The sequence below is a fragment of the Danio rerio genome, chromosome 25 (assembly GCF_052040795.2).
Source record: "Danio rerio strain M-AB ecotype USA chromosome 25, GRCz13ab, whole genome shotgun sequence".
In the NCBI taxonomy this organism is placed as follows: domain Eukaryota; kingdom Metazoa; phylum Chordata; class Actinopteri; order Cypriniformes; family Danionidae; genus Danio; species Danio rerio.
In genome coordinates, this window is record NC_141045.1 from 33609921 (window position 1) to 33632763 (window position 22843).

At 39.7% G+C, this 22843-nt stretch overlaps 1 protein-coding gene across 11 annotated transcripts in view; it reads left to right on the top strand.

Moving 5' to 3' along the window:
* The window catches only part of rassf8a (Ras association domain family member 8a), a 46856-nt gene that overhangs the window by 20334 nt on the left and 3679 nt on the right, over positions 1-22843 (top strand). For 4 of the 11 annotated variants that reach the window (XR_015526647.1, XR_015526648.1, XR_015526649.1 and 1 more), the window contains exons 2-4: positions 6597-6800; positions 11821-12785; positions 18385-18529. Coding sequence is in view for 2 of the 11 variants with exons in the window: in XM_087312494.1 (XP_087168620.1) it covers positions 6698-6800; positions 11821-12785; positions 18385-18529 (1213 nt within the window). In the remaining 9 variants the exon portion in view is untranslated. Of the gene's footprint in view, positions 1-6596; positions 6801-11820; positions 13293-16696; positions 18234-18384; positions 18530-22843 lie in introns of those variants that run through there. The other 7 variants (XR_015526650.1, XR_015526651.1, XR_015526652.1 and 4 more) reach the window with 4 other exon arrangements.

Consider the following 22843-nt stretch of genomic DNA (forward strand, 5'->3'; position numbering starts at 1 on the left):
TAGATCAGCAGTTTCTGAAATACTCATACCAGCCCGATTGGCACCAACAGCCATGCTACTTTTAAGAGATTATCGATGGGCTCTCTAAAGGCATAGATTTGTTTCCCCACAAACATGCCTGGTTAAAAGGTATTCAGATATTTTAAGCTTTGGTATAAACATCTTCGTTGATTTTGTTTGTCTTTAATGTCATTATTTTTGTCATTGTAATCTGACTTGATGTGTAAACTTTGAAAAGCCATATGTTTTAACAATGTTTTAGTCCTGAACAGATTTGTCCTTTGAGAACTGCATCTCGGGTTTTTTTTCTAGAGTAATGCATGATTTTTGTGTGCTTGCAGATTTTATTAGTGCAGGACTGGTGTAGTATTTCATTCAGAGAGGGGTTCTGTCTTGATGCTGTGGTTTTTGGCTGGAGCAGTGCTTTACTTTTCCAGTGCGGTCAGTAAATCGTCCCTGTCCCTCCTCTGGAGCCAAACTCGGAGCTCTATAAACATAATGAACAGATGAAAAGAACGGATTTGTATGGATATTAGTAGTTCTTCAAAGAAAAAGAGCGAGCGGAAGACAGAGATTCTTTGAAAGAGAACAAATTATAACTTGTCATTTTGCGTACCCTCAGTTTGTTTGCATTAATGCTTTATTTCATTGTTCAACCATGGCTTGAAAAATTGAAAATTGGTCTTTGTCTCGCTTCACATACAACATGCATAAGTGTTTACAGTCACAACATGCATAATACTTAACCCTTGTATGGTGTTCGGGTCTGTGAGACCCGTTTTTTTTTTTTTTTTTTCAAAAGAAAAATTAAACAATGAACTATTTTTTTCAACCTAAAATTTATTGGCGTTGGCTTATTTTCTGCGAAGAACATAAATCCGAAAAAAAATTTAACGACCGCATAAATGTACCTTCCCCCCACACATTTACATTACATAGAAGGTGATCGGGAATTAACACCTTCCTGTTGTTTTCAAGAATATCACAGCGGCGAACGCATCAAGTATTAAAAGCCTTGTCCATCAGCGGACGTCCGCGGCGCAACACCAGGCGAAAGTATAAATCAGGCTTCATACTATAGCCTTCACATCAAAGTTCCTGAAAGCAAACAAGTACAAGGTGCTTCAGGATTGGCCAGCCCAGTCATCAGGCATAAACATTATTGAGCATAAGAAAAAGTTATGGAAAACATAACAGTTGAAGTTAAAATGATTACCTCTTGCAAAATTAAAATTATTATTATTTTTTATATTTCTCAAGTAATGTTTAACAAAGAGAAGAGCTTTATCAACACATTTTAAACAATAGTTTTAATAACACATTTCTACAAACTCATTTGTTTTATCTTTTACAAGATGACAGTCGAATTAATTTCACTTGTTATTTTGCAAGATTCTTGGCTTAATTGGGAATGGTGATTTCTAGGTATGTATTTTAAAATGTAAGAAAGAAATATTCCTTTAAATGTGGTCTACATATAAACTATTAAAACAATATTTTGTGATATATTTTATAATCAGGATATGAGACCACCGTTTTTTTTCTCATTTTTCCCATCTCTGACTGTGTGCTGTTGTACTATTGGTTTGTCCTCTGGATCTCTTTGGATCCCCCTCATCCCATGTTTCTGATTTGTCGACCTTGATTGATATAGAGCAACCCATGTTGTTGTTAATACTTTAACAAACTTTAAAAGGTGGAACTGTCTGAGATAAGAACAAAAGCAAGTGATTCAATGTATGAAATTCATGTAATGCATGTAATTCAATTCTATGTAGATTGTGTCAAAGCAGCTTAACATAGAATATTGTAGAAAATTGAAACAGTGCAGTTCAGTTTTCGGAGTTAACGTTTGATTTAAGAAATCTTGAATGGTTATAAAAATCGTACGAATCATTTAAATAATTGTAAAAAATAATAAGTCTAAAAATCTTGAATGAAATTAATATTCGATATGTCGTAGTTCCGGAAACTTCCTACTTCTCTGTTTATTCGTTTGATTTTACGTTCACTTTCTTTTGACCCGCCCCCTGTCATTTTAAAGAATATTACAATGGCGAACGCATCAAGTATTAAAAGCGTCGTCCGTCAGTGGAGGTCAGTGACATCGGGTGAAAGTATAAATCAGGCTTCATACTTTAGCCTTCACATTAAAGTTTCTGAAAAGCAAACAAGTACAAGGTGCTCCGGGATTGGCCAGCCCAGTCACCAGATATGAACATTATTGAACAAGTTAAGGAAAACATTACAGTTGACGTTAAAATGATTACCTCTTGCAAAATTATTATTATTTTTTTTTTTAAAATATTTCCTAAGTAATGTTTAACAAAGAGAAGATTTTTTTTAACACATTTTAACCAATATTTTTAATAACTTATTTCTACAAACTCATTTGTTTTATCTTTTACAAGATGACAGTCAAATTTATTTCACTCGTTATTTTGCAAGAATCTTGGCTTAATTGGGAATGGGTAGATTTCTGGGTATGTATTTTAAAATGTAAGAAAGAAATATTCCTTTAAATGTGGTCTATGAACTATTAAAACAATATTTTGTGATATATTTTTATTATCAGGATATGAGACCACAGATTTTTTTGCCATTTCTTCTTTCTCTAACGGGGTGCTGTTCTACTATTGGTGTGTCGTCTGGATTTTCTCTTTGGATTCCCCTCATCCCATTATGTCTTTCTGATTTGTCGAGTTTGATTTATGTTGATTATCTTGGATATGCCTCTAACTGTTTGCTTTGGCTTATTAGCCGCACTGATTCAATAAATCTGCAAATGGATCGTGCAGCAGTCGCAGACTATTATAAATGACGGTATGTGTAGAATATTCTTTGCAGAGGGAATCAAAGCTGAAAATCTGCTCAAGCGTGCATGTTTTGCCAGCCTGTCTAAAATTGTACCTGTTTGCAAAAGTGGGAGGAACATAATGTCAGGTCCAGCTGGTCTCACTGTATCCAGCAGGACGTCCACACTGCGGCCAACTGTTTTTCGAGTTCTCCTCCTCCTCCTCTTCACACCCTCGGCACACCTCCACAAAAAGCGCAGATTCACGGCCAATTCGTTTCTTGGAAAATATGCTATTTTAGGATCGTTTGTGAGGTGGGGGTGTTTCTGAATCATTTTGAAGGCTGCAGCATTGTGTTTCTTTGTTTTTTAAAAAGAGCTGATTGTTCAGGTCGTCAGGGATCTGAGGAAGGAAATGTGTCCATCTGGAAGCACAGAGGTCTCCTGCTAATAGCACAGTCGTTTCCTTTTACAAAGCATTCTTGATTAGGAAAGACGCTCGTTATAACACCTCTCTTTGTTTCTAGACAGATGCGTTTTAGATTCATTTGTGTATATAAAAAGTTCTAATCATGAATGACATTTCTATACCTAATTAAAAGTGAACATTCAGTTGACAACAGCGAGTACAACTGTTGTAGGAAAAATAAAGCAGCACAGGAGTACTGTTAAAGAGGGTGGTTAAAAACACTGTGTACTCAAATATTAACTGTCTTGTTTAGGGCTGTGTGATTATTTTTATTTATTTTTGATAGATATTGCAATTGCAATTTGCGAATTTGATTTTGTATTCAAGCTTCTGCTCGATATTACCACAGGGCTCTGTTCTTGGGCCACTTCTCTTCTCCATCTACACGACATCTTTAGGATGTCATCCAGAAACATGGATTTTCCTACCACTGCTATGCTGATGATACCCAGCTCTACCTCTCTTTTCACCCTGATGATTCCTCGGTTCCAGTTCGCATCTCAGCCGTGAAGTTTCTGCCAACCCGACTCCACGTCATAACTTTTCAATCCAGATGGATGGGGCAACCATTACTGCATCCAAAATGGTGAAAAGCCTTGGAGTAACGATTGATGAACGACTAAACTTCTTTGACCACATTTCTAGAACTGCTGGATCGTGCAGATTCGCACTCGCTAACATCAGAAAAGTCCGACCCTTCCTATCTGAACATGCAGCTCAACTCCTTGTTCAAGCTCTTGTTCTTTCCAGACTAGACTATTGCAACTCTCTACTAGCCGGGCTTCCAGCTAACTCTATCAAACCTCTTAAGCTGCTTCAGAATGCAGCAGCACGAGTGGTCTTCAATGAACCTAAAAGAGCACATGTCACTCCGCTACTCATCCGTTTGCACTGGCTGCCAGTTGCTGCTCGCATCAAATTCAAAGCTCTGATGTTTGCTTAAAAGTGACTTCTAGCTTTGCTCCTTCTTATCTGCTCTCACTTCTGCAGATCTATGTGCCCTCCAGAAACTTGCGTTCTGTGAATGAACGTTGCCTCGTGGTTCCATCCATCAAACATGAAGCAATCGCTCGCTTTTTTTTAACTGCATCAGAACGGCAGAGTCACTCGCTGTCTTCAAGAAATGACTAAAAACTCAACTATTTAGTCTCCACTTTCCTTCCTAATCTGCAATTGCCTCTCTGGCTCCACCACTAACTGTACTACAAAATAAATAAATAAATAAATAAAATAAAAAATACTAATTTTTTGCTTCTTACACACCTGAAACTTGCCTACAGCACTTATTGATTGTTGCTCTTATAGTTGTGTAAATTGCTTCCTGGTCCTCATTTGTAAGTCGCTTTTGATAAAAGCGTCTGCTAAGTGACTAAATGTAAATTTAAATGTTAATATTCTGTATATTGGCTTCTTAGAGCTAAAATGCAGTGAGTGTTAAGGCTAGTGCACACCGGGACGCTTTTCGTTTGCATTTATTGTCAGCGTTTTTTTTAAGATGTTTTTTCCTGATTCAAACCAAAGCAATTTTCACTGTCAAGCAGAAGAGTATGCAAAATCGACGTTAGATGGCGCTACACAGCTTTAAGCTTCTGACACCCTCTTGTAATAGAAGAAGAAGACAAAGTTGACACGCTTGTTGTTTTGGATGGTTCAAGCAGCAGCTCTAGCTCTAGCGATGAAGAAATGATTATTGTTCACCAGAGCAGTAAGCAGCTCCTTATTCATATCGCCTCTAGGCATCTTCTTCAATGTGCGCTCGCATTGACAGTTTTGCGCTTGAGCGCCTCCCAGTGCTGTTAAATGTAACTTCAGCAGCTCCGTGCACCTGAACAAAAGTGGCAACCTGATTGGTGGAGAAGGTTTTAACGTGGCGCGTCAAAACAAAAAATTGAGCATGAAGCTGCGGTCACACTTCACTTTTCTGCCCATAGACTTCCATTCATACGCACGCGAATGCTTCAGATCGGAGTCGCAGGGTCATGCGTTAAGTTTCGCATTTCACTGCGGTGCAAAGTTCAAGCTTGGTGAACTCTGACCTGCGAAATTGCATCACTTGACTGCGTGAGACCAATCGATGATCAAAACATGACCTCTCTGGACAGAAATTTAAAACTTGGAGCAATCGCTTGCTTTTTTTAATGTCTAATAATCTTGTTTAATCCAGCCCCTTTTTTGCAACATCGTACGACAGAATTTTTGCACACACAAACTCTAGTGTGAAAGCAGCTTTTTTTTAAAAGACCAATTGTTTTGGCGCGGACCCGAGCGTGATTGCTGGATTCACATATGCCAAGCGAACCGCGCTAACTGGGCAAACAAGACAGGTCCTAAATTGAAAGTCTAGGTGTGAAAGCACCCTACAGGGCCGCTTAAAGACTCACCGGGACGCTTTTATGTCTGGCGTTTTGCGCATTGGTGTGCACGATCACATTGACACCCTTAATTTAGCCACAAGGCCATGAACGACGATAGAAAACGCGAGCAAAAAGCGTCCCGGAGCGTCTTTAAACAGGCCTTTAGAGTGCTTTCACACCTAGACTTTCGTTTCAGGACCTGTCTTGTTTGCCCAGTTAGCGTGGTTCGTTTGGCATATGTGAATCCAGCAATCGCGCTCGGATCCGCACCAAAACAACTGGTCCGAGATCACCTGAGTGAGGTGGTCTCAGCTTGATTGAAACGAACTCTGGAGCGGAATGATTGTAGTGAGAAAGCGATACGATCCGAGCCCAGCTATATCACAGTGTTTTATAGATATGTAATATCTATAAATACGGCTATATGAAGAAAGATATATGTGTAGGGCGGGAGGTCATTCCAGACATCCCAAGTCTCCCGGAGGTTTCGAGAGTCTCCCGCAAATGCACAGAGACTCCATGATGCCCGCAAATGAGTGATAATCTCCTGGAAATTGCGCGTCAATCCTGAACTTCTTTGCTTTCAGAAACTTTGATGTGGAGGCTGAAGTATGAAGCCTCATTTATACTTTCACCTGGTATCGATTCGCGGACCTCCGCTGACGGACGAAGTTTTTAATACTTGATTCGTTCGGCGTTGTAAAATTCGACATATTGATTGTTACACTTTTCCCCATTCAAAACTACACGAGTCTTGTGTATTCTATAGTCTTTGCTTTAGATCATGCACTTTTGGTAAAATAATAAAAATTTTGGTAATATAGAGCCTATGATGTTACAATAGCTTTGTGTAATGGACCAACTGCAGACAAAACAGAAGTACATCCAACATGTCTCTCTTAAAAACATCAGCGTAAAACAGTGAGCTGTGTTTATATCTGGCCCAGGTGTTTCCTAACTGGTGTTGTGCTTTTCATAGGGTTGTTATGAGAGTTTGACAGCTGCAGCGCTGGATCCCTGAAGCAGGACAAAATGACATCACAGACCAGCAGTCCCAGACCCTGCAGAGTTTGACCCAGGATGGAACTGAAGGTGTGGGTCGATGGAGTCCAGCGTGTGGTCTGTGGGGTCACAGAGGCCACCACCTGCCAGGAAGTGGTCATCGCTCTGGCTCAAGCCATTGGTAGGAAGTCTCATTATAAAGTTGCTCCTTTAATATGATTCACATTAGTGCTGTGCAATATGTTGCTTCCACATTAAAATTGAAGTTTTTGAACAAAGTTTAACCATAATAGAGTGAAAGTTTATCATAAGGCCTGCGAATGTGTGAGCATTTCCAGTCAACTTAACTCATTTAGACACAATACATTATAATGTTTGTAGCTCTAACAAATATTATATGAATTATACTGTATCTGATGAAGATTATAAAGTGTTAATTTGCATTTGATTCAATATCAGATCTGAAATAATCTGTATAAAGCACTGATTATTTCATTTGTATCTTTATTTTATCTCTGTTTTGTAAATTGTTACAAAATCATCCCAAATAATAAAAAATGACTAAATATTTCTAAATAAATCTATTTATTTAAGACATATGGCAGACCCCATAGTTTTTCACAAATTATTTGCAAAATAATTAAAATAAAAATATTTAAATAATAATAAATAATATATAATATTATAAATTTTAATAAATAATAATTTAAATAAAAAAAATTAAAAATGATGGCGACAATTCCCAGAAATGTATTATATATAATATGATATATAATATATAAGTCTCATATACAGTTGAAGTCAGAATTATTCACCCCCTCTGATTTTTTATTTTATTTTTTAAATATTTCCCAAATTATGTTTGACAGAGCAAGGAAATTTTCACAGTATGTCTGATGATATTTTTTCTTCTGGAGAAAGTCTTGTTTGTTTCATTTTGGCTAGAATAAAAACAGTTATTAATTTTTTAAACTCCATTTTAAGGACAAAATTATTAGCCCCTTTAAGCTATTATTTTTTTCGACTGTCTTCAGAACATACTATTTTTATACAATAACTTGCGTAATTACCCTAACCTGCCTAGTTAACCTAATTAACCTATTAAAGCCTTTAAATGTCAGTTTAAGCTGTATAGAAGTGTCTTGAAAAATATCTAGTCAAATATTATTTACTGTCATCATAGCAAAGATAAAATAAATCAGTTATTAGAGATGAGTTATTAAAACTATTATGTTTAGAAATGTGTTGAAAAAAATCTTCTCTCCATTAAACAGAAATTGAGGAAAAAAATAAACAAGGTTGTTAACAATTCTGACTTCAACTGTACATGTATACATACATACATACATATATACATACATATATAAGTATGTCACAAAAGTGAGTACAACCCTCACATTTTTGCAAACATTTATTTATACCTTTTCATAGGTCATAATAATGTGTGATAGGACTAAAACGTGGTCATACATTAATATTTTCTTAATTGAAATGACTAGCAGCTTGGACCCAGAAACAGTATTCCATACTTTACCGATAAGTCATGACATTAACAATTGGATAAATCACATAAAACAAATAATTGCAAACTGAAATTAATATTATTTGGTTATATGGTTTGGGATTGGATGCTCTATGAGAAAATTTAAATTGATTTGCGTTTCATTAAAAATTTTGCAGGGTTGCAAAAATTTGCGACTTTTTGTTAAATTTGCGTTGGATTCAGTGATCGCGGAATCACAAAAAACTAGGGGGTCTGATATGGGGAAAATTTATACATATATAAATGTATATAATAGGAAAAAATTGTAATGTCAGTTTTTTAATAGTATCACAATGCTGAAGAAACTAACTTTGAACTGTAGCTTGATGTTAATCAACATGTTATTCAGAAATTATTGTAATAGTAAATCCAATCCAATCATTATCTAATCACCTATATGTTGTTTCAAACACGTGTGACTTAAATTTGACAAATTCTAACACACTGATATGGGTGTAACAATGTAACATCCACAACATTTTGTAAAATTTCACATGTACATGACGACAATAATCACCGTTCACAGAGATCTGAGAAAATGCCAGAAATGCCAGTAGTAAAGACTAAGCACACATGCAATTTTGTTGTTCGACTCTGTTTTCGTTGCGAAACACTGTGCATTACTGAAGTGGGAATGTGTTTAACAAAATTTAGCTTTTTTTTTTTTTTTTTTTTGCTAGCAGTTTTCAGGCCTTCAAAACTGTTTTAGTACAAACGGGCAACCAAATCTAATTAAAGGTATTTTCCTGCCAATTTCAAGTAGTGTTAAAGAGATAGTTCACCCAAGGATGAATTCTGTCATAATTTCATCCTGTCATTTGGGTAGCAGTTGTGCCAGGCTTTTTGTGATGGCTGAAATGAACATGTAGTTCAATGAAACAAACTGATTCACCAAAGTGATTAAGTTTCCCAAAACGCACAGTTTTTCACACAATATGACTAAATAAATAAATAAAAACCATTTGATTAACAATGCTGTATTGAAATCTGTTAAATATAATGGAAATCTATGTGTGGCGTTGCTATTTTTGGGTTGTTATTCCCCAACAGTGGTTTGGAAGACTTAAATCATGGAAGCTGTAGTCTCTAACACAGATGCTATAAATTCTGAGTAATGCTGAAACCATCTGGCACCCAGGTTGATAAAGTAATCATCATCCATTTTGTAATTGAAAAGAAGATTAAGTATCTGCGAGCTTGTATTGGCTTTCCAGCAGCTTGAGACGAGCGGAACAGCTTGTCTGAAGACATCAGGCATATTTTCAGGAGTTTCAGAAAAAGAACGCTCTTACCGAGCTGAATTCAGTTCATTACATCACCAGTGGGACCCAAAGCAATTTGTTTTTGATTCGAACCTGTTGTGTTGACGTCACCATTTGATGCTATTTTCAGCTGCACTCAGACTGGTACAATCTAAGGGCCCTCTCTTGTATTACTGAGAAAAGCACTGGCGCAACCAAAGTTCCCGCTGACATGGAAAATCTGACTCATTCTCCTGAAAGTAAAAACTCTTAAGAGAGTACTCTTTCACAGGTTTGGGAGTAATCTATTTCATGGGAAGGTAAAAATTAACTGGCTATACCATTAAAAAAAATAAAAAATAAAAATACATTTAAAATAAAATATTCGAACCTAACTCTAACTATATAAAAAATATTTGGTGGTTTTTGCAAATTAGCAAATTATATGGTAATGGAGAAGGATGGGAAGTGATGAGTGGAAGAGAGCGGAGATGGATTGAGAAAATTTCCTTAAAGGGATAGTTCACCGAAGAATAAAAATCCTGTCATCATTTAGGCCCAATCCCAATTCTATTTTTGTACCTCTACCCCTCAAGGTCAAGGGCACCGTTTACACTAATGCGTTTTAGTTTGAAAACGTATAAGTATTACTACGGTTACGCCATCCGTCCACAATACGCCAGAGTTTTCGAGCGCCAAAAACGAAGCGTTTTGGAAATGCTGGAGAGGCCGTTTTCATTCTGAAACGCTGCTGCTCCGTCTCAGTGTGGATGGGGAAAAACAGAGATATCTGAAAACGCTTTTGTGTCATTGCGTATCCTTCCCTTATTCGTCAAGCCCCTATCACATGACTATAACACATGGCTTAAATGCTACCGGAAGACAGCAGACCAGCCTTTACTGTAAACAACGACATGGGCACAGAAATGGGAGCGTTGTTTGCACTATTGTCTGTTTTAGGCGCCATTGTGCTGTTATTCATTTGTTATGTTTAGTAACAACTCGACCTTGTCGTCTGTCCACAAAAATACCTCTCTTGCTTTCTTTGCCATCGCGTTCATTGTTCAACCGGCGTTTGTTGACAAACAATAACCAAATGCCGAGCGAGACACATGCTTCCTGTTCATACTAAAACGCGCATGCCCAAACTGCGTGAATGGTCACGTGATATGCGTTTTTGGTGGCGTAGTGTGGACGGAGATATGTTAAGAAACGCTAGGTGAAACGTTAGTGTGGACGCGGATAGTTTTTGATCTAAAACGCTGTTTTAAAACTAAAATGCACTAGTTTAAACGGGGCAAAGGTAAAATCTATTATCTCCCGTATGAGAAATTTGTTTTAGAAAAAAATTCTGCTGTACATAGACACCAACAAGACAACATGTAACATACATACACATTAAAATCTGATCCTGAAATACCTCCTAATATAAATACGATACCATAAAATCAATAATTTAAAAAAAAAAAATCTAAAAATAAAATACAATGTGCCCCTACTGCCCTCTCTTATGCCAACCAATACCGTTACCTTAATCTTTGACCGTCTTTCCCTTCTTGCTAATTGATCAATTTAATTGAAAAAGGAACAAAATAATGTTTATATCTATTTTACTTGCTTAACAGGACCCTGTATCTTCTGCCAAAATACATCAGATCATACTTCAAAGACAGCACATGCAAAGAATCAAATAAAATCTTGTTGGATTGTGCACACCTTAAAGATATCTTTTAGCAAACCAAGTGTCTTAATTCCTATAATTCTTCCTGCCACTCTCATCAGGTTATTTACTCGGGTTTTCATTTTTACTGTCAGATTCCCAGACCAAACAATAATCCCATATTTTAAAATAGACTCTATTGTTGCTTTAAAAAGTTATCATTATTCTGCTACTCACTCCAAGTAATCTTAGTCGTACAAAGTGTAAACGCTGATGAATTCTTGCACAAACACTTGACACCTGGGAGTGCTCACAATCAATATTCACCCCTAAATATTTATATAAATCAACCTGCTTAATGTCTTAATCATAAACCACAACAAAGCTCCTATCGCTTACTGACCTGGGGTAAGTGATGACCTCCTCCGTTTCCTTAACGTCAATTTCCAAATTGTGGTCATCACACCAGCTGACAAACATTTCTACAGCCGCTCTAAATTCTATGATGCTGGCATCATTTGTGAAAAGGTGCAATAGTACAGTGTCATCGGAAAATGTAAGAATATGTTGATTTGTCTGCTGCCTAACGCGGTCGTTTGTATAAGGGTTAACAAAAATGGTGAACTTACACACCCTTGTGGTGCCCCTGTGCTACTTGTTGCTACGTCAGATAACCCTGAATTAAATTTTACTTGCTGTAGTTACAGCAGTTTTATTAGCAGTCTTGTTTATCTCTGTAACTGTTATTTATTCATAGGTCGCACAGGACGCTACACACTGATCGAGAAATGGAGGGACACAGAGCGACACCTTGTTCCTCATGAGAGTCCAGTTGCCTCTCTGAACACTTGGGGTCAGTATGCTGGCGATGTGCAGTTTATCCTGCACCGCACGGGTCCCTCTCTCAACGAGTACCCTACAGCTGAACGTCAGACTCCTTTGGGCCCCGAGCGTGGCCTGCACCGGCAGAGCCTTCCCCTGATGGCCAAACTCCGAGCTCCAGGCGACCGTTCCCTGCGCCGACGAGAACCACGACGTAAATCTCTGACCTTCACCGGTGTGCCCCGCAGCCTGAGGGATATCCTTAGTGGAGGCAGGCTCAGTGACAGTAGCGCCAGACAAAGAGAGGTTTTGGTAAAAAGTGCCAGCAATTCACCAGCAGTGTCCCCGCGGTTATCAGGCAACCGCATAGAGGATCTCACTCAACTGGTAAGGCTGCAAAGGGAGACCCTTTCGGTGTTAGACGGCAGGATGGAGGCGTACGAAGCAGATCTTCGGATGTTGACTGAGAAAAGAGTTGGACTGGAGGACAACGAAATGTTTGTGAAATTGACTGAAGAGGTTTCACGGTTGGAAAAGCAAGTGCGACGGAACAAGGTGGAGATTGAGGAAGAGGAGTTCTGGGCGACCGAGCTCCAAATTGAACTGGAGAGTGAAAGGCAACTGCAGGAGCGGATCCAGGAGTTGAGCGGTCGGCTGCGCGGTTGTGAGCTGGATCTGGAGCAGCGGATGAGGACTCTGCAGGGTGTGGAGGCTGGGATAGAGACTCAAAGGCAACATAAGGAGATCAGAGAGACCCAGCAGGCTAGTGAAGGGGAGGTGAAGGCTAGACTTCAGAGAGCGAAGGCAGAACTCAAGGTTCAGGCTCAACACTCGGCCCAGATTGAAAACAGCTCTAGAGCAGTGGACCGCTCGCTGACTGAGTCATGCAGGAGACTGCAGGTATGTCACAGTTAACTAGCAGTCCTTAAATGAAAAGATCCACCCAAAGATGAAAATTACTCTCAATTCAATTGGTTATAAATCTTTATGAGCTTCATTCTTTTGTCGAATGATAAAGAATATATTTTGAAGAAAGCTGAACACCTGTAACAGGGTGTCCGCTGGGACTTAAAAAGTCTTAATGTCTTAAATTCACTACAATATTGTGTTGTAGGTCTTAACACAAAATTAAATTTTGTTTAAAATTATTTATCTTTGTATTTATCTATCATATTGAGTTCAGTTGAATCGCACTAGAGTTCGTTTTCCCTCCTTGGTGAGGTTCGTTTGAACAGGTGTGAATGCATCGTACTCGAGTGCGCACCAAAAGCAGACCTAAAAAGTGTACCAAGACCTGCTTGAAGAGAATTTGATTAGAACTACTAACAGGTGTGAAAAGTGTAAATAAACTACAAACATGATAGACACGCGAGACCAACCGTCAAGTAGAGAGGCTTCGGTAAAGATGTTTGAATGACTGTTAGGGTGCTTTCACATCTGTAGTTTGCTTCATTTGGTCCGCACCAAGGGTAATAAATGATACATTGTTGCATCTTCTGCTGTCTTTGGATCGTTTTCAACACCACACTGCTGGCTGTGGTCCAAACCAGTTGAAACGAACCAAAATTCAGTCATCTGACAAAATCCACACCTCTCATTGGCCAGATGTTGTTGAACATATTTCCTAAACTGCTTATTGATTGGTTAGAATTCACGTGCTGGAAAATGCCAATGAAATCCTGCAAGTAAACAAAACTGGCAGACACAAAATGTGGCTTTTTACTATGAAGGGACGACTGCGCTGACTGATTGTATCCCTGCTTTAGACAAACTATACATTTCGAGAATGAAGCGCTGCCTCGGCTGGAAAACAGGATTTTAATGCATCGCTCGTCACTTCAGGAGGAGGCATGAATTAATTTAGCTAAATTGCGACATGGTCATCTTGTGGAAATATTACCAACGATCCATCAGGTAATGTTTTCCCTTCTCTCTGTTGGTAAAGTGCTGTCAACAAATATTTTTCCTCCATATCCCATAATGCACAGCGCATCGGCCTACGGCATCTGGATTAGTCCAAATGGCAAAGTACTTTTTGCGGTTGGACCTGTTTTAGTACGAATCATAGTCTCACCAGAAACGAACCGCTCCAGGATTCGTTTGAAAGCGTACCGAAAGCAGGTCAAGCAGGTCTCGGTACGCTTATTTGGTCCACTTTTGGTGCGCACCCGAGTACAATTTCTGCATACTCACCTGCCCAAACGAACCCCACTAGAAGGGAAAACGAACTCTAGTGCGATTCCATCGAACTAAATAAAGCAGGTGTGAAAACACCCTTAGTCAATATATTATGGAAAATATTTAAATCGCATTATCTGTGTTATATTTCATCTGCAACAACAATACTGAACGTATTTAAAGACGCATTTAGATGTCAAAACGTCTGAATGCAGAACTGTCTAAAGATCTGAGGAGATTTCACAGCATAAAAGACTCATGAATGGGAGATTAACCTGCTGCTGCTGCTCTAATAAGGAAGGAAATTAAATACGACAGAAATGTGGATGATGTGGGGATGATTGACAAGGGGGCATAAGTAGTATGTCCCAAAGCTTGCAAACTCTTCTGTTGCACATTCAAAAGTATAAACATTTCCTTCACAAAAAAAAGTACATACTTTTAGGGCGTATTATAAGTATGCGAATTGGGACGCAGCACTGGTGTTGGTTGCTGTGTGGTTAAAAAAAATGCTCACAGTTAAGCAATTAAGCTTTAAATAAATTAAAATTAAATAATTTAATATTTGGGCATTTTTTTGTGCAGTTGGGTGGGTTTTGGGCAGCTTTTGAACTGGAAAAAGTCAGCTGTATCTGACAACACTTGATGTGACTGGGCTGACAATCAAAATTGGATCTTTATGTAAACCTTAACATGTGTGATTAACGTTCAGCTAAGTCTTTTGACATACCAGTAGGTAAACATGTTAAAACATGCCTTTAAGATTCCGTTTAAGTGCCTCAAGCAAACTTTTGAATGTCTAAAAATATTAAGACATGAATCTCTCATAAGCTGCGTCTCAAATGGCACACTATGCACTAATGCACTTACACACTCAACAGCATAGTATATGTATGTAGTGTCGTCCCAAATGGAACAAATTCAAACCGTTTCCCTGATGACGTTTGACCGTTGCCAAATCAGTGAAATAAATAACTAATATCATATAAAACCTGCCATGAGTATAACCGCAATCACCATCGGGAGGCGCTATAATCACTCTCGTAGGAGAATTTTGCTTTCACCATCCGAAATAGTTCTCCAACATGTGCGCCCGATAGCTCCGCCCCTACCGCTACGTGAGCAAACCTGCGGTCGTTGAGTGCGTGAAATGTCCATCATTACACACTTCATTTTACCAGCTAAATGAGTGCATCATCCGGGTAATTAAAGTGCACTTATTATTTTTAGAGTTTTCAGTTTGAACGCAATATTTAAACTATTTATACAACAAAATGGCGTGGAATAGTTTATAAGTATGCGATTTGGGACGCAGCTATAGTTAAGAATGCTGCCTGTAATATAATTAGGTAATAAACAATGTCATCAATGGTTACAGGCCTGTTTTATTGCATCAAACTTGTTTTCATGCAGACTGGTCAAGATTGCTGCACATTTCTTTCGGAAATGCTGTATATTTAAACCCATCAGAGGACGACTTCAAATCTGCTGAAGAGTTTCTAGAAAATAACCACAAGTCGACAGACTGGCATGGCATACCGATTAGCTGACAGTGACACCGCCACAAGAACATGCCTTCTAGTGTCTTCCATTTGCAACTTGCCTGAGCTGTGATGTCAAAAGCAGCAGGGATTATTTGCATTTAACACTTTCATAAGGCATCCAAAAATATCTCCATCCACCAGCAGGGACTAACTGGACACAACTGGGCAGCCAAATATTGGGTTGTTGATTCCGGTTGTTGAGGATTAAATGATTAATCCAGAGAAGCTTCCATCCTGGTTGTTTAGTTTTAACAAATGGTTGAATGTTTGGCTGGATAAGGGTGTTTTCATACCTGCCTTATTTAGTTCGATTGAATCGCACTGGAGTTTGTTTCCCCTTTTGGTGTGGTTTGTTTGGGCAGGTGAGAATGCAGCAATCGTACTCGAGTGCGCACCAAACGCGGACCAAATAAGCGTACCGAGACCTGCTTGAAGAGGTGGTCTCGGTACGCTTTCAAACGAACCCTGGAGCGGTTCGTTTGTGGTGAGAATATGATCCGTACTAAAACAGGTCCAACCGCAAAAAGTACTGCGCATTTTGGACTAATTCAGCTGCCGTAGGCTGATGCGCTGTGCATTGTGGGATATGGAGGGAAAATATTTGTCGACAGCGCTTTACCAACAGAGAGAGAGAGAGGGGGGAAAACATTACCTGATGGATCGTTGGTAATATTTCCGCAAGATGACCATGTTGCAGTTTAGCTAAATTAATTCACAGCTCCTCCTGAAGTAACGAGCGATGCATTAAAACACTGTTTTCCAGCCGCGGCCGTGCTTTATTCTTGAAATGTATAGTTTGTCTAAAGCAGGGATACAATCAGCCAGCGCAGTCGTCCCTCCAGAGTAAAAGGTTTTGTTTACCTGCGGGAGTTCATTGGCATTTTCCCGCACGTAACCAAGCAATAAGCAGTTTAGGAAATATGTTCAACAACATCTGGCCAATGAGAGGTGTGGATTTTGTCAGATGACTGCATTTTGGTTCGTTTCAACTGGTTCGGACCAAAGCCAGCAGTGTGGTGTGAAAACGACAAAAACGGCAGAAAATGCAACGATGTATCATTTATTGCCGTTGGTCCGGACCAAATGAAGGGAACTACAGATGTGAAAGCACCATTAGACTTGCAATATACACTCACCGGCCACTTTATTACGTACACCTTACTACTACCGGGTTAGACCCACTTTTGCATTCAGAACTTCCTTTACTCTTCGTAGCAAGCTACTGGAAATATTCCTCCAGTAGCAATAATTTGGATTTTCGTCCATATTAACATGATAACATCACGCAGTTGCTGCTGATTTGTTGGCTGCACATCCATGGTGCCAGTCTCCCGTCCCACCTCATCCCAAAGGTGCTCTATTGGATTGAGATCTGGTGACTGTGGAGGCCATTTGAGTACAGTGAACTCATTGTCATGTTCAAGAAATCAGTCTGATGTTTCGTGCTTTATGACATGTTGACTATCCTGTTGGAAGTAGACATCAGAAGATGGGTACACTGTAGTCATAAAGGAATGGACATGGTCAGCAACAACACTCAGGTAGGCTGTGGCGTTGACGCAATGCTTAAATGGTACTAATGGGCCCAAAGTGTGCCAAGAAAATATCCCCCACACCATTACACCACCACCACTAGCCTGAACTGTTGATACAAGGCAGGATGGATCCATGCTTTCATGTTGTTGACGCCAAATTCTGACCCTACCATCCGAATGTTGCAGCAGAAATCAAGACACATCAGACCCGGCAACATTTTTTCAATCTTCTATTGTCCAATTTTGGTGAGCCTGTGTGAACTGTAGCCTTAGTTTCCTGTTCTTAGCTGACAGGAGTGGCACCCGTTGTGGTCTTCTGCAGCTGTAGCCCATCCGCCGTCTCAAGGTTGGATGTGTTGTGTGTTCAAAGATGCTCTTCTGAATACCTCAGTTGTAACAAAGTGTTATTTGAGTTACTGTTGACTTTCAATCAGATGGAACCAGTCCGGCCATTCTCCTCTGACCTCTGGCATCAACAAGGCATTTGCACCCACAGAACTGCCGCTCGCTGGATATTTTCTCTTTTTCTGACCATTCTCTGTAAATCCTAGAGATGGTTGTGCGTGAAAATCCCAGTAGGTCAGCAGTTTCTGAAATGCTTAGACCAGCCCGTCTGGCACCAACAACCATGCCACGTTCAAAGTCACTTAAATCCTCTTACTTCCCAATACTGATGCTTGGTTTGAACTGCAGCAGATCGTCTTAACCATGTCTACATGCATTGAGTTTCTGCCTTGTGATTGGCTGATTAGAATCTTGCATAAACGAGCAGTTGGACAAGTGTACCTAATAAAGTGACCGGTGAGTGTAGATTCACAAATAATCGGCACTAAGATAGAAATGAATGCCAGTGTTCTGTTGATTTGTCCTACCGTCAACCGTCAGATTTTCCTACCTCCTATTCAAAATGTAGCACATTTTAACGTCAAAATGTGCTACCTATCAGATTGTGTTACTTTTGAAGCTCTAATATCACTCTAACCTACCCCAACCTCAATACCTTTCAAATAATGTGTTGGTAGCATAATCTGATGGGTAAGATAAAATCAGTGGGGCTCTGCCTAAAACATTTCTCAATGTTCATGCAAAAATGACACACGTGTTCGGAATCCTGAGCTAATTTTGTGGAAGTACATTGGTTAGTGTTTAGAGTCAGTTGTTATTGCATTGCCGCAGGCTGAATGCCAGCTGCAGCGCTACGCAAACATTTCATTAGCACCTTCTCCACCCTCTTTCCAACAGGAGAGTCAGTATGAACTGGAGCAGCTGACTAAAGAGTTGAGGCAGGTAAATCTACAGCAGTTCATCCAACAAACCGGCACCAAAGTCACGGTTCTGCCTGTCGAGCCCGGTGACGAGGAATCCAGTAACACAACAGGTGATAAAGGTACCGCTTTTGTTGACAACAAATCCAAAGCACCTACATCAAACAGTCTATGGTGGCTCAGAGTGGCTCCATGCAGTCTGATTGATGTTAGATCTCAGAATGAATGATGACGAAAACTTTAACATATGCGTAACAGGAGTGTTTTTCAAGTGTCATTAATGGCAAGACCACATCTGGTTTCAGTTTGTGCCAAGTAACTTTTTATTTACACGTCAAAAAAAAAAAAAAAAAAACCTGCAGGCACTTCTGGTATTTGCTTTTTAAAAAGCAGGACAGAGTTAAAAGTCTTTTAGTCACTAAGGGTGTATTCACACTATGTACAGTTGCCTTGAACAGGGCCAAAGCACGCTTGTCCCCCCTCCCGTCTCCCCCCGATGGCCAGCACTCGCATTACATTCGGGCCTGGGCACACTTACTGCGCTGTTCAGTAAGCGCTTTCGCTCAGCACAGTGGACATTTCTTTAGTTATAGCGTTGGAGTTGTTTGATATGCAGTGACACGCAGTCAAATATTTGGCTGAACAGATCCACCGCTTTTGACACTCATAAACAATCATAAAGCCCTCTTGCTGCAGGAATTAGGAGGTTTGCTGAAGGTGCGCAGCTGTCGTGCAGTGAGGGGTTTGAGTATTTAATAATCTACGACAGTTTGTGTTCACTGAACAGTAAGAATGATTAATAAATCCATTTGAAACAGTCCCTTAAAAGTCACTTCTCGCTTTCAGTTTCGGGCTTAGGCGCGTTTTGCACATACACACACACAAGCTTACCGCGCCTGAGCCCAAGTTAACCTTGCACAGGCACACCTCTTCCAACTGGGCCAGTGCTGGCCAAGTGAACTGTGCCTGAGCCCGATTCAGCGCACTCACACTTCTCAAACGATCCGGGAAACAGGCCTGGGCACGGTTCTGATAGCATAGTGTGAGTAGGCCCTAATGCTGTGTTCAAACCAGATGCGGAACGCGCGGATAAATAGCCGCGTAAACATTTGAGGTTACTCGCTTCATTCGCGTGTCAAACCCCACTTCATTCGCGTGTCAAATTCACTTCAGAACAGATGCGGATTCGCGTGATGGGCAGGGCTTCTGTCTGCCCCGTGATTCTGGCTTAATAGCTAAAGGGCTAACATGGATTTTATGAAGAAAATAACAGTGTTAATGTGCTTTATGACGGATGTTAAACAGCGTCGATACGTTTAGTCCACTACATCCTTTCAGAGGTGCATCCAGCTCTTTAAAGGGTCACGAAACACCAAAACACATTTTTTGAGCTGTTGACAGTCGTATATGTGTCCCACACTGCTAAAAACACTATTAGGACACTTATATTTCACTAAAAAGTGTAAATTGGTTGTTTTTGCGTTATTTCAAGCAAATTCGTACTTCCTGTTTGAAACGAATTTTTGAAGCTGCGTCACGGCCATGACATAATAGCGTGTATTCCAGCGTGCAGACTGGGCGTCTGTGCCAGAGTGAGTCTTATTACGTCTTACAGTGTGATACATTAATGCATGAGTAAGGCTTGGTTCAAACCAATCAGCGCGCTCTATTGTGCAACTTCATTAATATTCATTTGTGTCACCGTGTTTACACCACAAAGACGCCACGTTGTGTTGGCAAAACAAGCGTGAAGTGTTGCTTTTATAGTTTGCTACAGTTAAGTTTCGTTTTCATTTTCTCTCTGGATTAACAGTGTACGCGACGCTCGACAACAATAACTTACGTGTCTAAGGAGGATTATTGTTTACCTGAGAGCTGTTCTCATCTGCAAACGCTGAAATCTGGATTTGCTTGTAGTATTCTCTCCATAAAGACGCGGCTCTAGTTGCTGGTGATTGTCCTGTCTCTACAGATTTGGTAAGTGAGCGACCAGTGCTCTTTGTTTATTCAGTTTGCTCGTATCGAATTAAGTTAACTATAGCACTGAGTGCAGAAATGTTAGCACCGCATTTAGTGACCGGAATAACACACGCGGCTTTCTGACGCTACCTGCCGTGTGCATCTAAGTTTCCGGGAAATGCGGAGTTTTTTTTTTTTTCTCTCATTCGCCGTGCGGTATCAAACATTGCATGAAAAATACACGCTTAGAGCAGTTCCTCGAATCAAATACCTCGTTTGTCGCGAGGGGCATGAATGAATTCCCTGAATGAAAGAGCCAAACTGCAGTTAAAGTCCAACATTTATTAATTCAGCAAATAATTCGACTACAGATGTCCATGTAGGTTAAACACCATCGCTTTCTCCTGTCTGTGTGGGTGTGTATTTTGACTCTGAAACTCGTGCGTGCACAAATAGACACGCCCACACCATCCCACTTTAGTTCCTCCGACACTCCCCCCTAAACAGAGCTGGACACGCCCACTTTTCTGACTTTTTCGAAAGTAGAGGTGTGAAAACACCCTGCTGAAACGAGGGGGTTTCATGGCCCTTTAAGCTCATAGACTCCTCCAGAAACTGAACCTGGCTGATGGAGGTTGTCAGCGGTGCTTCTGACTGAGCCCAGCCCAGTTTGATGAACTTCTTGTCGGTGTCTGCTGGGGGATTTCCCCTGGGACACCGACAACAGGTGATACATCACAATCACGCCCCCACAAGAGCAAGCTCCTTATTGGTTAACGCGGCGCGAATGTCCGCTGAAGTTCAGATTTTCGAACTAGAGTGATTCGTGTGAAACGCGCATTAAGCGCGTCAAACACGCAAAACGCTCAATTCGCGCCATGTACACCGCGCAATTCTTGTCATTCGCGCTATGCCATTCACGCGTATCGCGCCGCAGGATGTCTATTCACGCGTTTGCATTGACTTAACATGTAAATCACTCGCGCTTGACATGCGTGCCGTGTCTGGTTTAGTACAAAAAAAATTAAGCATTATGTAAATTTCACTTGATTAAAAAAATTTTTTGTTTTTTTTTGTATTATTGATTTTTTAACCCTGGAATCTGTTTATACTTTGATTGTATTTACCTTATTCTTCGCCGACGAGCGGGCACAGCTATTTGAATCCTTTTGGCTCGTGATTTTGGGTCTCATTCACTTCAATTCATTTTTAGGCATTAACAACTGCTCGTTTCGCTGTTTGATGTTGCAAACTGATATTTCCTTATTATATTATTCTATTTGGTCTGTATAGTCATGCAAACATTTGTTTGTAAAGCAAGTAGTTTGACCGTTTTCTGCCATTTATTATTCCTAGTTATTTATCCCATAGGCGACTGAATCGGAAGTTCTAAGACAATCGCGAAAACAGACACACTTCCGCATTTTAGAATAAGGTCAACAACTAAGGGGCGAGGCAGTGGCGCGGTAGGTAGTGCTGTCGCCTCACAGCAAGAGGGTCGCTGGTTCGAACCTCGGCTCAGTTGGCGTTTCTGTATGGAGTTTGCATGTTCTCCCTGCCTTCGCGTGGGTTTCCTCCAGGTGCTCCGGTTTCCCCCACAGTCCAAAGACATGCGGTACAGGTGAATTGGGTAGGCTAAATTGTCCGTAGTGTATGAGTGTTTGTGTGGATGTTTTCCAGAGATGGGTTGCGGCTTGAAGGGCATCCGCTGTGTAAAAACTTGCTGGATAAGTTGGCGGTTCATTCCGCTGTGGCGACCCCGGATTAATAAAGGGACTAAGCCGACAAGAAAATGAATGAATGTATAACTAAGATAATTTCTCTCATTTTATTTTATTTGTTTTTTATTTATTTATTATAAAATGTTTATTTAATATTATATTATTATTCATAATTATTGTGAGATGTATTCTCTTGAACCAAGTTTGTACATATTTACAATAATAATAAAAAACTAAATGGAATACTGAAACAAGCCTTCTATCTTGGTTCTACACCCAAACAAAATCTGACTGAGCTCATTTCTTAAGATATCAACTTTAGGTCGAAAGAGACCAAACTTAAAAAAACATACTTCATCCTATAACTGAACTTTTTTTATTTATTAAGATTTCTATTTTTGATCGTTTTACTTATCCAAAGTGCCACCTTGTGGTTGGAGTTGGCATTGTAAGTGTTATTCGTTAATGTCAGACTATAAATGTTTGTTACTAAATTCGTTTACAGTGCTGCTCAGCATAAATAAGTACACCCCTCTCAATCTATCTTTTGAATTAATATTTCTAATAGAAAACTATAATATTATATTTGTGTATATGGATTAGATTAGTCAGTACTGAAGCTTATCTACCAAAATAACTTACAATAATGGTTCAAAATTAGTAGCCCAAATTAATATGTTTGGGGAAAAATATTAACATTTTCAAAAGTAGCAAAAATCAACTAACAGTTTATTAATGGTCTATTAACTAGTTATA